This window comes from Jaculus jaculus, chromosome 10 (assembly GCF_020740685.1).
Source record: "Jaculus jaculus isolate mJacJac1 chromosome 10, mJacJac1.mat.Y.cur, whole genome shotgun sequence".
NCBI classification, from domain to species: Eukaryota; Metazoa; Chordata; class Mammalia; order Rodentia; family Dipodidae; genus Jaculus; species Jaculus jaculus.
This window is the reverse complement of record NC_059111.1, coordinates 73,334,428-73,352,145: the sequence shown is the minus strand read 5'-3', so window position 1 is coordinate 73,352,145 and position 17,718 is coordinate 73,334,428. Positions and strand designations below refer to the sequence as shown.

Genomic DNA, 17,718 nt, shown 5'->3' with positions numbered 1-17,718 from the left:
CTGAGGAGACTATTCTGAGTTCTGAGGAGAGCTATAATCAAGGTAGGCTTCCTGTAACATCGGTCACGAAGAAAATTCTAAGACATCCGTTGTGGCCTGTGTTTCCAAATCTGTCCTCCCACATCTCCTGTTGTTTTTCTCATCCCTCTCCTTTCCACTCGTTCTGACCTTTGTCTAGCAGCAGCATGACAGGCATTAGCCTGCGAACTAAATCAGGATTTGGTACCCTAACCTCTTTTGCACCCCCTAAACCCTCGCCAGAAATCGTGTAAACTCCATTCCTGAGGCTAAAACATTGTTTTCTTTAAAAGGCATCTAGCTAAGAGAATCTCCATAGATGTGACAGGATATAGGGAGTATTCAGGTTGGCAACTCTGTCCTGTGGCTTCATATTATAACCCCAAACCGGAAAAAAACGTTGGAAGACTGGTCAACGCTGGACCGTAGGGAGAAACACAAGTTAAGCATGCTGAGGCACTTGCGCCTTGCCTCTCACGTCCCCCCAGGCCGCACCACGGCGCCTGCGTGGATCCGGGAAGAGGCGTGGCCTGGAGCCCTGCGCTTCCGTCGGCAAGCCCCGCCCGCCCCCAGCTGCTCGCTTTCCCAAACAACCCGGTGCTCCGTCGCTGCTCACCGTCCATTGGCCCCTCGGCCTTTTCCGTTTCCGCCCAGCCCTCCACAGTCCACCAATCAACTGGCGCGTCTTGGAAGGCGGGGCCAGCTCCGCGGCTGGTCGCTGGGGTTCCTTCAGCCTCCTCTGGCTGCTGCCACCGCTGCTGCCTCCTCCTTCCCCACCTCCTCCGAGTGGGGAGCGACCGCGGGGGCCCGAGGGGCGGCGGCGGCGGTATGGAGCCAGGGCTGGGTGGCCGAGGCGCGGCTCGCAGGCAGGGACCCCCGGACGCCCCTCAGCCCCGGGAGCAGGAGCGGAAGCTGGAACAGGAGAAGCTCTCCGGGGTGGTGAAGAGCGTCCACCGGCGACTCCGCAAGAAGTACCGCGAAGGTAAACCGAGGCCTGGCCGGGTGGCAGGGGCGCAGGGAGGAGGAGCGGAGGGCGGCGCGTCACTCCCGGCGTCTTGTCACCTCTCCTCTCCCACCCCCGAGAGGCCACCATTGAAACGGGAAGGAGCTGCACGTCGGCCCGGTGGGTCGGTCGGTCGGCGTCGGGCGCTCCTCCGCCCCCTTTTCTGCCTGGGCCTGTCGTAGGGACTTGGGGTCTGGGCTTGAGCCGCGTCCCCGCGTCCACTCCCCAGCCCCTGTGTTCTGCCGGGGTGCTGAGTCGACTGTCAGCCCCCTACCCCTACCTCCAAGCGGGGCCCGCGGAGGTAAGCCGCGGAGACAGGTGGAATCCAGTGGGAAAGATGAGGAGAAGCGGAGTTGCCTCTCGCTGGGCCTGGCTCGGCCAGCCTGTTGTGCACCCCGCCCCCTCCGTCGCCCTGGTGGCTCGTTGCTCGGACCGGGCCTCAGCCTTCCCCCGCCGCGGCTTCCAGGGCTGCGAAGTCAGCTGGCCGAGCTCATTGGGAAGGGGCCATGGCTGTGCCCCACCCCCTTGCTCGGACACTTGACCTTCGTGTTTGTGGTAGGCAAGATCTCGGCTAGTCTTCTAGAGCCCTCTGATATGCATAGTGTCCAACCTTCGAGCCTTCTGAAGAAATGCCACCGGCCATCGGTGGGAGCCTCCTTCAGGGAAGACCATAAAGGAAAGCAAACCTTTTCTATGTGAGGCTTTTCTATCTGAGGTGTTTATAGTTGGAGCCTGACAGTCATCCTGGTATTTTGAAATAGAGGCTTTTGAACAAGAGCTACTTTGGAGGATTTTTTTTTTTTGATAGTGAACATTTTGTTTTTTTTAAAGAGAAATTTCTTACAAGTATCTAAATGGAATAACTTTCAAGCCCTTCTCGTATTAGCTCAATTGCAAATTCAAAGTCAGCAGCCTCCTGATGTTAGTCTTATACTTAGTTGTTAATTTAGGTTAGAAGCACAGTTAAAACTTGTAGGGAACAGAGGCATGTGAGATCATGTTTATTTTCAGTCATGCATACTTTTCAGTTACAATAGAAAGTCAAAACTGAATTATCTTTCTTTTTAAAAAATATTTTAGGGCTGGAGAGATGGCTTAGCGGTTAAGTGCTTGCCTGTGAAGCCTAAGGACCCCAGTTCGAGGCTCGGTTCCCCAGGTCCCATGTTAGCCAGATGCACAAGGGGGCGCACGCGTCTGGAGTTCGTTTGCAGAGGCTGGAAGCCCTGGCGCGACCATTCTCTCTCTCTCCCTCTATCTGTCTTTCTCTCTGTGTCTGTCACTCTCAAATAAATAAATAAATAAAAATTAAAAAAAAATAACTTTATAAAAAATATTTTATTTGAGACAGAGGCAGACAGAGAAAGGATGGGTGCGCCAGGACCTCCAGCCACTGCAAATGAACTCCAGACGCGTGCGCCACCTTGTGCATTTGGCTTACGTGGGTCCTGGGGAATTGAACCGGGATCCTTAGGCTTTGCAGACAAATGCCTTAACCGCTTAGCCATCAGCCCCTGAATTATCTTTTAACTTTGAATGAACTTGATGAGTTTCTTTCTTTGATAGCTTAAGCCTAGCTTTTAATAAAGGGCACTTGGAGTCTCAAAGATGGCTTATAGTTATTGTTTAATAGGAGCCAATAGAAGAGACTTGTTAAGCATGATTACAATACTGAAATTTTTTTAAAGAATGCTTTAATCCCCAACCACAATTCAATAAAATAAGTAGTTACTATAGCAACAGCTGCATCATTCTTGATATTCAAAGAACTCACTTACATAATGGTATTCATTACAGATTTTTGTATGAAGAAATAAGTGGACCCACTTTTCCGCAATTTGTCATGCTGTTTTATACAAATTTAAGTTCATCTTGTAAAAAGAAAGTTACTAGTACATAATTCAATTTTTATTCTTACCTTTCAATAATAATTTCATTGTTCATTTATTTATAAATGAATAGGCTCCTTTAAAATCTACACACTACTAATGTGGCAACTCTTCAAGTGCTGTTCATGCATGCTTATTTCTACACGTTTAAACATGTCTTTAAACCCAAATATTAACCACTGGGACATTTACCTATAATATGAATTGGCACTTGGAAGTTGCCAGAGCTAGCACAAATGTAGTTCAAAAGTTAGTGATCTAGTGTGCTTTCAGGACAGGTAGAGACCTGGCAGTCTAAGCATTTGAATGAGGCTATCCTTGAGGCATTTAAGTGCCCAGAATTCCATCATTGAGCTAGACTACACTAGGCTTTAGGCTGGTGGTATTCAACATCCCATGAGTTATCTAGAAAAGTGAATAGTTTTACTGAGGACGGTGTACCACCATTTCATTTGGACATTGCCAAATCTTACTTGTCAAACTGCTGTTTTTTAAAAAATGTCTGATTATGTACATAATCTCAAAGAAATAATCTCTAGTATTTTATTTTGGGAATATAAAGTTGCAATGCTGATGGTCCTCAGTCTGTAAACACAGTTTACATGTTCATTGGCAAATCAGCTGTTACCATAGTGTAAATGATGGTTTCGTGCTAGGCCAAAAGGCCTATTTAGTCAGTTATATACCTGAACTGTAATACCAATACCTATGGAAACCATATTCTGTATAACAATTTTCTTACCTGGAAATACAGTGAAAATTCTAGCTTAAAATCTTGAAATGTAACACATTAAGTATTTATTAATGATTCCCAAACATAGATGATCAGCAGATGTATCTGGGTACCTTTGACAAATTTTCTACATTCTATCTCAGGTCTGTAGTTTCAGTACCCCTATCATTAGGGCCTGGAAATTTGTCAGCCATATTTTTATTATGACTTACATTCTTTCATTTTATAGTTGAGTAAATTAAGTCCATAAAAGAATGAAAAGATTGCTTGAAGCTTGGCTAAGTTCATTAGTGCTATACATATTTTCTTGGAATATTCCCATTTTCTAAGCCTAATACATTAAATATTAGAAAGTAAGACAAAATGAAAAGAAAGAAGCGGCCCTCGAACTTGGGTTGGTGGAAATAATATAAATTGATGGAGATGGGTAATCCATGGGAAATGTATAATTGAGTTGGAGAAATGTTAAGTATGGGTTTTTCAGGGAGCTGTGGTGGAGAAAGAAGAACGTTGGATGAATGAAGTAGGAAACAGTACCATCACTGAAAAGCAAGAACATGATGGAGGACTGAATAAATGAGTGAAGTGTTGAAAAATAGTTTTCCTTCATCTCTGGTAGTGGCAGTGAAATGAAGAAGGAAGAAGAGTAAAAATGAGACTTTCCTGCTATGATAGGAAAAGTTTTTCTCCACTGCTGTAATCTGTCCAACATAGATAGTAATGAGCAAGATTTGGAGCAGAAGGTTTGATGCTCTCATTTACCACTTTTTCACTGTCAACTCCATTTTACTGCCTGTTCTGCATCATCACGTATGGGTTTTGTGGCCATTTGTATAAAGGTAAACTGAAAATTGGAAGTACAGGTCAGTGTTTTAGGAGGTACTTTATATCTGAAGTATAATTTCTAAAAGAGAATGTCAGAGAAACAGATTGCAGCAGTGATGCAAAAGGATGTTTCTGGTGTCCCAGCACTTGCAGATAAGCATTGCTGTAGATTTGGGTTTATATGAAGGAAAATGAGCTTTTCATATAGGTGTTTTCTGTCTCTCTGCTCTATAGAATTTAAAAATTTGATCTTCATTCCAATTAAAACATTTTAAATACTCATAGGAATTATAGCTAGCTTATTAATAAGAAACAACTAGTATTGCTTTCCAAAAGAAACTTAATCAGATTTACCTGATGAGTATATCTCAGATTTAGAACTCAGCTAGATATGTGTATTTTTAGTTGTATGGTTTGTTACTTGTTTCTATTCCTATCCATGTATCTCTACAATAATTATTGTGCACGGTGTTTTTTTTCTCAAAGTATTCATGAAGGAATGCCAAGAAAACATAAAAGGCTAGCTGGTGTTGTCAGTAGTAGAAGCAAAGTCCTCATTTAATTTTGCTTTTAAATCTGTTTTGGAAAATGTGTAGGTAATTTTGTGAATTCAGTCCCAGAATTTACTTAAAACACAGATTAAAACAATGTATCACATAAATCCATGCTGTTTATAAGTACAAATACATACTGTTAACAGTGGTATTTTCCAGGCACAGAGTAGTAGGTAGTTTACTATGCTTGTGTAAAAGTTCTTTAGTTGATTACTGCTATGGAAAGCACAAAATAAATTAGTTCTGTAGACTGAAGCGCAGGAAAAAAAAAGGTGTGACAAAGATTAATAATTGTGTGCAGGATTCTGGAGTCAATTATGGGAAGAATTGTGTTAAGTTACTTGACTAATAATGATCAATATTTTTCATAGTTATGCATAAAAGTGAGCTACAATAATAGTCGTACTGATGATCTTAGTGTACTTTGCTTGGATACCTACCTAGAGGAATGATGTCAGCACACAATAGAGATATCTGCTTACTCATGTACATTGGGGCCCTGTTCACAATAGCCTAGTCATGGACTCATCCTAGATGTATATCAGCAGATGAATGGGTAAAGGAATGTGATATATAGGGGCTGAGAAGATGTCTCAGCAGTTAAAAAGCTTGCTTTCAAAGCCTGCTAGCCCGAGTTCAGTTCCCAAGCAGCTCATGTAAGCCAGGCACAAAAATTATCATATGTGTCTGAAGTTTATTTACAGTGGCCAGAGGTCCTGGCATGCTGCTCTTCTTCTCTCCCTCTCTCCACCCCTCCTCCTCCTCTCTGTCTCTCTTGCTCACTCTCATTCTCTCTCTTCTTGCAAATAAATAAAATATTTTTATAAATGTTATACATATGCAAAACAAAGTTTTTTCAGCTATAAATAACAAAATTATGTCATTTGCAGGAAAATGGATGGGACTGAATATTATGTTAAATGAAATAAGCCAGATTCAGAAAACAGACTCCATGCTCACACATAAAAGCCTATGTATTTAAAACCATATGAAATGATAAGTAAAAGAGGTCTACTTTCAAGGTTGAAGAGGACCAAGAGGAGTGATGACAAGAGGATAATAGGGAGAATGAATATAATCAAAGCTTTTAAGTATCTGAAAATATGCTAATGAATTCTTTATTTTATACAATGAATATAACTAATAAAAACGATATGAAAATTACAGTTGTGATTAAATCTTCTCTAGCAAACACTTTAAATCAGGAAACTAGGAGGGAGCCATTTTAATTAGAAATTATTTAGAGCTAAAACAAAAAAGCCTCAAAATAGAGTGAATATAATATTGGTATTTTTTATGAAACAAAAATTTAAATTTAACAAATTAAAAAATTTGGACCAGAGACCATTTAAAAAATATTCCATTTATTTATTTATTTGAGTGAGAGAAACAGATAAAGAGAATGGATGCACCAGGGCCTCTAACTACTGCAAACAAACTTCAGATGCATGTGCCACCTTGTACATCTGGTGTTATAAAGGGAATCAAACTCAGGTCCTTAGGCTTTGCAAGCAAGTGCTAAAATTGCTGAGCTATTTCTCCAGCACACAGACCATATTTATTTGCACTTTATTTCATTTTTTATCTTCACTTGTCTTCTCCCATACCTCTTTTAATAAGTCGTTCTAATTCATGACTCAAGAAGCTTTAAACAAGTTCTCTTTGCTTTACTTTTCTCAAGTGAGATTTTCTTTTTTGTTTTAAATATTTTTCTCAGCCTATATCCATTTTAATAAAGAACCAGAAAAGTTTATTGTTGTTCTTGTGTTCTACTTTTGTTTTGTGTTTTGGGTAATTGAATCTTTGCTTGATCAGCAAAATAAATAGTAGTTGTCCACTGAAAGTCAATTAACTTTGCCCTAAAAATTTTGAACTCCTGGTTTAGCAGACGACAGAGGGGTGAAGGGAGGGAAGAAAAGAATTTAATAATCAGTAACACTAAAAGACAAAGGAACATTGAGTTCAGGGAAGAGCATGTAGTAGGGTACAATGTATGTTATTTCTTGACTTTGTATTATTATGCCTCTTTGTGATTTTCCAGGGGTTTTACATTTCAGAGTTTAAAAACAAATATATTGATGCATATATCCTTTGATTATTTTATAAAGCAAATAAACATAGTGGTTCTTACCTCATCCATATTGCTGTCATCTTTTGGAGCTTCACAGGATAAAAGTATCTTATTTAAAAGCTTTACACAGGGCTGGAGAGATGGCTTAGCGATTAAGCGCTTGCCTGTGAAGCCTAAGGACCCCGGTTCGAGGCTCAGTTCCCCAGGTCCCACGTTAGCCAGATGCACAAGGGGACGCACGCGTGTGGAGTTCGTTTGCAGAGGCTGGAAGCCCTGGCGTGCCCATTCTCTCTCTCCCTCTATCTGTCTTTCTCTCTATGTCTGTCGCTCTCAAATAAATAAATTAATTAATAAATTAAAAAATAAAAAGTAAAAAAATAAAAGCTTTACACAGTATTCCGTGGACAAAAAGATTAAAACACTGAACTAAAGGGCTATAGATTCCCGTGTAAAATAATCTAGAAAGGTTGGAGATTGGATAGGTGGGCTCCTTAATTTGCCTGATTTAATGTTGATACAGACTTGAGTAACAGTAGTGATTATGCAAAGAGAAAAAAGAGAGAACATTTTGAAGGTCAGAGGAAACTTCTAGTGAAAGTAAAAGGGAGGAAACAAAGATAATGTCAAGATTTCTTGACTGGGTAAATGTTACTAATAGCCATTAAGCATCTAGTTTAGAAATTGTGTGTGTGTGTGTGTGTGTAAGAAGAGTAGGAGTGCTATGCGAACAGGGCAGACAGCCAGGCTGGTTTGCATAGAGATGCGGGCGATGTCTTAAGTTGGGAATATATTGGAAAGTTTAGGATTGGAATCCCCTGTACATGGTGGTTAGGATTGGAGTATTGCAAGTAGTAATGATAAAGTCCAATTTAGGAGAGATCTTTGGAGAACACTGGTAGTTAAGGGTTAAAGGAGAGTAGAGCTTTCACAGAACAAATATTAAGTACTAATCTCAGGAGTTTTCTATAGTGCTAGGTGGTGACACTATAACTATACCTACTATTGTATGTGCTTCATTTATAGTGAAAGCGCATAAAGTGAACCTAAAGCCCAAGAAAAGGTAAAATCAAGATTCTAATATTAAGAAAGCAATGATTGGCTAAGGTTCTGAAAGATGTCTAGACATTGTTGGCATAAGTGCAGTGTTTTTATGCACATTTCTTTGTAGTTTTAAGAATCTAAGACAATTTCTCATGTTTTATTAAGTGTAAGAATCTTATGATCAGTATTTAAAATATTGATCCCTACTCATCTCCTCCTCCCCCCCCCCAAAAAAAAAATTGTGAAACTGAGACTAGGGAATAGAGATGTGCATATTTAACTGTCACTTGTATACTACTGATGCAAGTAACTGTTGATCCACTTTAAAAAAACAAAACAAAACAACAACAACAAAAAAAAAAAACCCACTGAACTTGAGTTTTGTTTTAGGTCCTTAACAAAAACAAGGTCTCTTATGCTGCTAAAGGATGTGTTTGTCTTGGGAGCTCTAATTGTGTTTTTTCAAATTCATTCCTAACATATATGTGCCTGTGGGAGACTTCATTTCTGTAACACCCTTATAGTATGTAGAAGTGAAGTATCAGTTGTGATAACTAATTATGTTAATGACTTTTCTAAGTATTCTTGTTACATCACTGTATAGAGTCACTTGTTTTTAAGGCACTCTATCTATATCAGTTGATTTTTGTTTGTTTTGTTTTATGTTTTACTTATTTATTTGAGAGCAACAGACAGAGAGAAAGAGGCAGATAGAGAGGAGAATGAGTCTGCCAGGGCTTCCAGATGCGTGTGCTCCCTTATGCATCTGGCTTACATGGGTCCTGGGGAATTGAGCATCAAACGGAGGTTCTTTGGCTTCACAGGCAAGCACTTAACCGCTAAGCCATCTCTCCAGCCCCCATATCAGTTGTTTTTAAATTTCTCTTTTGATATTTTTTTGATACCTAATTGATTGCCATTTTATTATTGCTGCTATCTCTGGTTGAGGTGACACACATGCATTATTAACTAAACCAGTGTCTGAACTCCCACTTCTATCAACCACATTGGATGAAGGATTTTCTTGAACCACACATTCAATCATTTAGATTGTAAATTCACCATATAGTCCCTGTTAAAGCCATCTCTTGTGGTATTTTTGTTCACTTAGAAAAATGTGGAAACACCTTTTCTGTTATAGATTAAAAATGGTCTATCATATGTAACTTTAGAAAAGTTAACCTCGAATCTCACTATGCTATTTTAAAATGTATTTTTATTTGAAAGACAGAGGGAGAGAAAAAGAGGCAGATAGAGAGAGAGATATACATAGATAGCAAGTGTGAATGGACGTGCCGGGCCTTCAGTCACTGCAAATGAGCTTCTGATGCATGTGCCACCTTGTGCATCTGGCTTACTTGGGTCCTGGGGATTCAAACCTGGGTTCTTTGGCTTCACAGGCAAACACCTTAATTGCTAAGCCATCTCTCCAGCCTTCATTTACTATTTTTAAGAGTAATTTCAAACTGTTAAAATGTTAATAATTGAAAGTTGTATTAACATTTTGTTTACTATCAAGTATCTTTTTGGCACTCTCACTTTTATTAATCCTTGCTAATTACTACTAGCAAGATCTCAACCTTTTCTAGTTACATAAATAAATGTAGATGTGTTACTTGTTAGCTATCCTGTCTTTACATTTCCAAAGTAGCATTAAGATGGCTCCTGAATACCATCCTTACCCTAACCCACCTTGTGGTAGTTTGAATTGAATTCCCATAAACTTATGTATTCTGAATGCTAGGTCCCCAACTGGTGGCAGTTTGGGAATTGAAGCCTTGCGGTAGGAGGTGTGTGTTGGGGAAAGGCTTATGGGTGTTCTAGATAGCTTCCCCTTGCCAGTGTTCAGCACAGTCTTCTACTGCTGTTGCCCACCTGATGTTGGACAGAAAGTGATATCCAGACTCTGCTCATGCCATGTTTTCCCCTGCCATCTTGGAACTTCCCCTCAAGGATGTGAGCCAAAATAAACTACCCCATTTCTTCTCACAAGCTGCTTTTTGTTGGGTGTTTTGTGCCAGAAATGAAAGTAACTGCAATACAACCTCCACACATTTCATGAAACATTTCCTGAAATGTGTGAGATCAGAAATAATGATATCCAGAAAGTGTAACCACATACTGTTTTAATAATGTAAAATTGAGAGTTTCAGCTGGACATAGCAGCACATGCTTCTAATACTAGCACCTGGGAGGCTGGAGCAGGAGAATTAAGAGTGAGTCCAGGTCTTAGGGGGATGCTCAGTGGTGAAGACCCTTGCTTGCAACCTGCTGACCTGAGTTTGACTTTCTTAATAGTCCATGTAAAGATGGACACAAAGTGACAGTGACATGCATGTCTGTAATTCCAACACAACCAACAGCAATGGGGTGTAGAGCATGAGGATGTGGAAGTTTGCAAGCAGCAGTGGCAAATCAACAAGAATTGTCTCAAAAACAGGTGGCAAAAGAAGAGAAATTCCCTGAGGTGGTTCTGACCTCCATGTGATACACACCCACAAATTTTAAAGAAAATATGTTTTAAAGTTTGAGACCAGTTCCAGCTACAGAAGAAGACACTGTAGCAAGGCTACCTTCAAACTCTAGGCAGTCCTACTTCATCCTCCTCATTGCTGGGATTATAAAGCATGAGCTCCACACAAAGTCAATCAGTTAATCAGTTTCAGATTATCAAGAAACATGGTTTAAAATTAGAAATCTTTAGGCTTCTTAAAATAACCTCATGGACATTTAAGCTGTTTTCTAAACAAACTCTAGCACAGATACTACATAAGTAAGTACCTTATTTATAGCACAGATATACTTAATTTTACAGTGTTCATAATGGTCTGGATTACTTTGTTGTCTTTTCACTAAACTTAGGTCCTTAAGTAGAGCTCTGCCTATTACATAGCTAAAACCTAATCTTATTTCCCTCACATAGATTTAAGGCATGCATACAAAAGAAACTAATGTAAATACTTCCAGATAGTTGCTTTTTATTGCCTTTACATTCTGAACTTTAAATTTTTACCTTTCACATACAAATCTTTTTTTTTTTCAGTTTATACTATTTTCTTCTGAGCATATCAACTGATTATATACCTTTAATAGTTGATCTGCATTATTCAGAGCTTCAGTCTCTGCATGTAAAATTACAAATAAAAGAGAATTTATATTTGCAAACCCTAAATTTACAGATAAAATTTGCAGCCCCAGTGTAACTCTCCTGTATCTTGTAGGTTAAATATCCATGCCCTTAAGTGGAGCATCTGAGTATTTCTTATTCCCATTTGCATATAAATCACTCTATTAAAAAAAATGAGTTCTAGAAAGCTGTTGACTTTATTTTTAAGTTCATTGTTAAACTTAAGAGATTTTTGTAGTCATAGGCACAGCTGTAAGTTAATATTCTCAAGGGAATGACAGATGTCAGTTTCATTGGTCCTGACTTTTCTTGTTTTATCTCCCTTAGAGGGTGTAGTCAAAGGCTTTTGCATTAGATTAAGATTTATTTATTTTATTTTATTTATTTATTATTTTTTTGTTTTACAAGGTAGGGTCTCACTCTAGCCCTGGCTGACCTGGAATTCACTCTGTATTCTCAGGGTGACCTCGAACTCATGGTGATCCTCCTACCTCTGCCTCCCGAGTGCTGGGATTAAAGGCATGCGCCACCACGCCCGGTTTAGATTAAGATTTTTAATCATAAGTATGTCTGTCATAAAAGGTTGCTCCAGGGGCTGGAGAGATGGCTTAGTGTTTAAGGCATTTGCCTGCACAGCTAAAGTACCCAGTTTAGATTCCCCAGGACCCACTAAACTTGTTTGCAGTGGCTAGAGGTCCTGGCCTGCCCATTATCTGTCTGTTTTCTCTTCTTCTCTTCTCTTGTTCCTCCCTCCCTCTCTTTCTCTCTCTGCTGCTGGCAAATAAGTCAATAAATAATTTTAAAAGGCTGCTTCATAATCCATGCATTTTTTTTTAATTTAGTTCAAGTATTTTTTTCATTCTTATTTTGGTTTTTCGAGATAGGGTCTTCCATTAGACCAGGTGGACATGGAATTCACTATGTAGTCTCAGGATGCCCTCGAATTCATGGTGGTCCTCCTACCTCTGCCTCCTGAGTGCTGAAATTAAAGGTGTACTTCACCATACCCTGCCTAATTCAACTATTTTTGTCCCAGGTCTTACTGCTCTTCATAGTATTGTACCAAGCAGGAGTTCACAACTTTGTTATAGGCTGCTGGTTTTGAACCATAAATATACAGTGGACACATCTGGAAGCATTAAAATAAATGACTATTTCCCACCCCAGATCAATTAAGTGACATTTTTGAGTGATTACAATGTATATCCAGAGTTGGCAGCCAGAGGAAATTAACAGAAAATGCAGCTAATGAGATTAAATAACTACATCTGCTTGACAAAAGTCCATGTATATATTGTTAGTATGGTTTTGCAAAGGTATTCATATGCCAGACTTGCCTCATTTCCATGAATGTTAAGGAATGTAAAACTCCTGAAGAGGTGCAGGGTGGTAGAGTGGTTAGAAGCATACATTTGCTCCAGCAAGTCATGAGCTTCTCTACTTACTTCATGTTAAGGTTCTGTAAACTTGTTATTGGTAATCTGGTCAACTAGTAAAAATCATCTGTTCTGAATTTTCAAAAGTTGAAGACTTATGATACCTAAATATTTGGGTTGTTTATTTTATAGAAACTAACACTGAAATTAATGAAATACAATTTTTATTTTGTAATATTTATCACAATACAGCTTTTGTGTGCTTACTATGCTCTTGCACATCATTTTTTTAAAATTATTTATTTATTTATTTATTTGAGAGTGACAGACACAGAGAGAAAGACAGATAGAGGGAGAGAGAGAGAATGGGCGCGCCAGGGCTTCCAGCCTCTGCAAACGAACTCCAGACGCGTGCGCCCCCTTGTGCATCTGGCTAACATGGGACCTGGGGAACCGAGCCTCGAACCGGGGTCCTTAGGCTTCACAGGCAAGCGCTTAACCACTAAGCCATCTCTCCAGCCCATTGCACATCATTTTTAAAACTTTGTCGTGGTATAGTTTGTATACAGTTGATATCATCCATGTAATGTGTACAATATCATGAAGTTTGATAGATAATATGTACCTGTGAAATTATTGCCACAAGATCCAGAACATTTCCATCACTCCCAAAATTTATTTGCAGTCAACTCTCTTATGTCACCATTAGGTTCATCTCCACTGTTTAGATTTTTATATAAACTACATTTTCTTTTGAATTGCAGCATTGTTACTCTTTGGTATTATTACTTATAAAGCTAACCTGCTAAGAATTATTATATTTTTGAGGCATACTTAGCAATTAAAAAATTGCAGTAGTATAGTTTGTGTAATAATTTCCAGTCAAGCTGATTAAAACCCATTACATAGTAGTTACTATGTGCATATCTCCAATGAGCTCCTTTAGAAGTTATATATATTCTGATGTAGTTCCTATATAATAAATTTGAGCTTACTCATTTTGTAATTAAAGCTTTTTTATTTAATTTTATTTATTTTAGAGAGAGAGGCAGATAGAGAATGGGTGCACCAGGACCTTCAGCCACTGAAAACAAACTTCAGATGCATGTGCCACTTCGTGCTTCTGATTTACGTGGGTCTTGGGGAATTGAACCTGGGTCTTTTGGCTTTGTAGGCAAGCACCTTAACCACTAAGCCATCTCTCCAGCCCTCATTTTGTAATTTAATTTGGACCCTTTTAATGATGTCTCACCATCTCTATCACCCCTGGGTGATCACACACTATTTCTTTAAGGCCTACTGCTTTAGAGTCTACATATAAAATATATGTGATGCTTGTCTTCTAAGTCTGGCAGATTTCATATACATAATAAACTCTAAGGTCACCCACTTTGTCATGAAGAGAAGAATTTTCTTTTTGAAAGGCTGAATTCTGGTTCACAGTTTATGTATATACATACTATAATTTCTTTACAGTTCATTCATGAACTCAGGTTGTTTCTGTAATGCTACAGTGAACATGGGAGTACAGATGTCTTTTTCAACATGCTGATTTTATTGTCCTTGCCTATATACCCTGAAAAGGAGCTGCTGTATCATATGATAGATTAATTTTTGATACTTTAACCATCTCTAATGGCAGTGCACATGAAGACTCTTTCCTCTACATCCAGCAATTGTTAAAAAATCTTTCTGATAGTGGTTGGCAGTCACATTTCTCTGTACATTTGTGTGTATCCTTAGTCAGCTTTTTATATATATTCTTTTAAAAACATTCAAGTCTTGGGCTGGAGAGATGGCTTAGCGGTTAAGCGCTTGTCTGTGAAGCCTAAGGACCCCAGTTTGAGGCTCGATTCCCCAAGACCCACGTTAGCCAGATGCACAAGGGGACACACGCGTCTAGAGTTGTTTGCAGTGGCTGGAGGCCCTCGCATGCCAATTCTCTCTCTCTCTATCTCTGTCTGCCTCTTTCTCTGTCTGCCGCTCTCAAATAAATAAATTAAATAAACCAAAAAATATTTAAAAAAATATTCAAGTCTTTCACCCACTCTTTTGTGTACATGTAGTATACACGTGTATGTGTGTTGATGTGTCTGAGCATGCACATGCTCATGCACCCCCCCCACACACAGAAGTTGATATCTTATATCTTCATCATTCTCCCCTCTGTTTTCTGAGGCAAAAATCTCACTTGAACCCAGGACTCATGATTTGGGCAGTCTAGTTCCCCAGGTACCCTTTGTCACCATCTCCAGTGTATTGAGATTACAGGCAGGTAGTGATACCTACCTGGTATTTTGTGTTGGTCCTCATGCTGTGCAACAAGCACTTCATCCACTGAACCATCTCCATAACCACTCTTTGCCCACTTTTAAAAATAGATTATTTTTGCAATTGAGTTGGATGCATTCTCTATACAATTAGAATTTAACCCTATGCCAGACAAGATTGGCCTCAGAGTTAAATGTATTAAATTCTTACCTATGTTTTATTTTAAATCTTCTAAGAATAAGAATTAATATGGGGTTTTAGAAATGTAAATATAGAGGGAATATAAAAAATTGAAGTAAAAGAAAAGAAGTAGAAGTAGTGATGTTACTTTGTTCTAGAATTTGTAAGAAAATTAGAAAACTATCTTTTATACACTCTAGAGCTTGAGTTAATTTGAAAACTATATTGGAGTGAGCAATTGTTATTCCTTCTCTGCTTATTCTTTTAGTTTGAGCATGAAGTATTTGTTAACAGCATATAGACAATGTTGCTTTCTAAAAGTAATTTTGAATTTTCTGTAGTTGGGCAAAGTCAAATTGTTTATTTTTTGGAGATACTCATGTTCTCTCTTTACAATACATGCAGTTTTTCTAAGATATGTATAGGAGGTGAATTCTAAAAATGAATTAAAAAATTAATCATATTGATTTTGAATCCTTCACAAATAGCTATTATAGTAAAATGAGTTATAAGCTTAATTCATTGAGAATTTTGAACTTAAATATTTACACATTTCTTAGACTGTTTTGAAATAGGCTTTTTGAGCAGACCTTAGGAAGTTCTAGTTCTTTATTTGCCTTTTAATAATGAAAAAATAATATGCTTTTAAATGAAATATTCTTTAAATTATTGGTTGACCTAATAAGTGATAGAAAATTTTTTGAGTCAAATTTTAACAGGTATTTTTTTGTGTGTATATAGATTGATCAACTCAGCAGGACTTTGAATACCTAAAGTAAACATTACCCATCTTACCTTTGGTGGCTTTTAGAATCCAAGTCCTAGAATATTTAAAAACTAGGGGCTGGAGAGATGGCTTAGCTGTTAAGGTGCTTGCCTGGGAAGCCTAAGGACCCAGGTTCAATTCTCCAGGTCCCATATTAGCCAGATGCACATCATGGCACATGCATCTGGAGTTCGTTTGCAGTTGCTAGAGACTCTGGCATGCCCATTCCCTCCCCCACGTCATATCTAATAAATATATGTGTGTGTGTGTGTGTGTGTGTGTGTGTGTGTGTGTATTTAAATCAGTGAAGCAGGCAGTACACCTGTAAACTGTTTTTAAAAATTGAAGACAGTTGTTGAGTGTGAAAAACAAATCTACAAAGCTGTAAGGAAGTGGGTTTCTATATATTTACAGTTGTCTTTGCATCTTTTAGTTAGCGGATAATTATGGAGTAAATTGAGTTTGTATTGACATATAAGAACACTGAACATTTGCAATAGATCCTCTTAACGCGTCACATAACAAATGGTTGGCTCCTTGCTATGATGGATGGACACTGAACTAAATCACCAGCCCTTCAGAGTTCCACTGTCACTGTACATTGCTTTTTCTGATACATTTCTCCAGCATAGCTGGAGCTCAGGTTCCCTGAGTCAGTGCTTAAGCTCAGACAAGAAATCTCAGCTAATAGGGAATGAGGTAAATACTTCAGCTTCCTATCTATTAGGTGCACAGTTTTAGCAGCATCCAGTATGGTTACCCTCAGCAGCAGCCTCAGTCACATGCCCTTGTTCTGTTAGCTTTTTCTCTTTCCCTGTCTTTCTGCTCACTTCCTCATTGCTGTTGCTTTGGGCTCTTCCAAATAAACAGCTAGTACCCAGATTTTTATCTTAAGCTATACCTACTATGAAGAATCTAAACTAAGTAATGCATGAATGAAAGTTTCCATCAAACTTAGAACTTTTGTTTGAATGATTTACATTATTACATAAGCGATACATTTGTGTATTTACTTATAATCTGTATATTATATAGGGTAGTGAAATTTACAAGTTCAAACAAAGGCCCCCTGCTGGAGTTGAAGATGTAGAACTTCACAGTAAATCAAAGCACCTTTAAAATTACATTATACACATTGAACCATAGAGTAATCAAATTAGATAGCTAAAATCCACAGTAATAATGCTATGCTAAAAGAGGATTTTGATTGGAGAATTTAGAACATTTTTGTTTGCTTCTTTTTAGGGGACAGATAACGCCAGCCTGATATAACAAATTTAAGAATATTATCATTACACAAATATAAGTCATTAACTTGCAGTTAAATATTCATCCACCTAAGGTTTTAAAATCACCATCAGTCTAAGACTGTAACTGAACTCTGTGTGTGTGTGTGTGTGTGTGTGTGTGTATGTGTATGTGTGTATACCATTATTTTTCTTTCTTGATATTGTCAGAACTATAGTTAGAGAGCTAACAGTTGGTTTTTAAATCAGTACTTATTAGACCATGAGACTGAAATATCAAGTAATTGAAATTAATTGGATTTTTTTTTTTAGATTTCAGTAGAAGTGTTGTTACATTTGAATTATTTTAATGTTTCCTTTGTTTAAAATGAAAGAGATGTAATCTTGCTTGGAAAAATATATTTTAGTATAATTTAAACCCCACAATTGGCTATTCTATTTGTTTCTTCTATTACCAGATTATGCCTACATTTGTACTTGGGACAGGAGAGCCTAATTCCTACATCCATCAGACATTGAATGAGAGCACTGTGATGATTTTTGTTTATTTTTTTCCCTTAAAGTCCTTTATTTGGCCAAATCTTTCTCCAGTCTTTATCAGCCTTCACAGTGGTGTTTTA

At 38.4% G+C, this 17,718-nt stretch overlaps 1 protein-coding gene across 1 annotated transcript in view; it reads left to right on the top strand.

Annotated features, from left to right (window-relative positions):
* Positions 1 to 843: 843 nt before the first annotated feature.
* Bmt2 (base methyltransferase of 25S rRNA 2 homolog) overlaps positions 844 to 17,718 on the top strand; it is an 83,640-nt gene continuing 66,765 nt past the window's right edge. Inside the window, exon 1 of the mRNA XM_004671588.2 lies at positions 844 to 1,000. Coding sequence (XP_004671645.2) covers positions 847 to 1,000 — 154 coding nt within the window. The 5' untranslated portion in view covers positions 844 to 846. The remainder of the gene's footprint in view (positions 1,001 to 17,718) is intronic.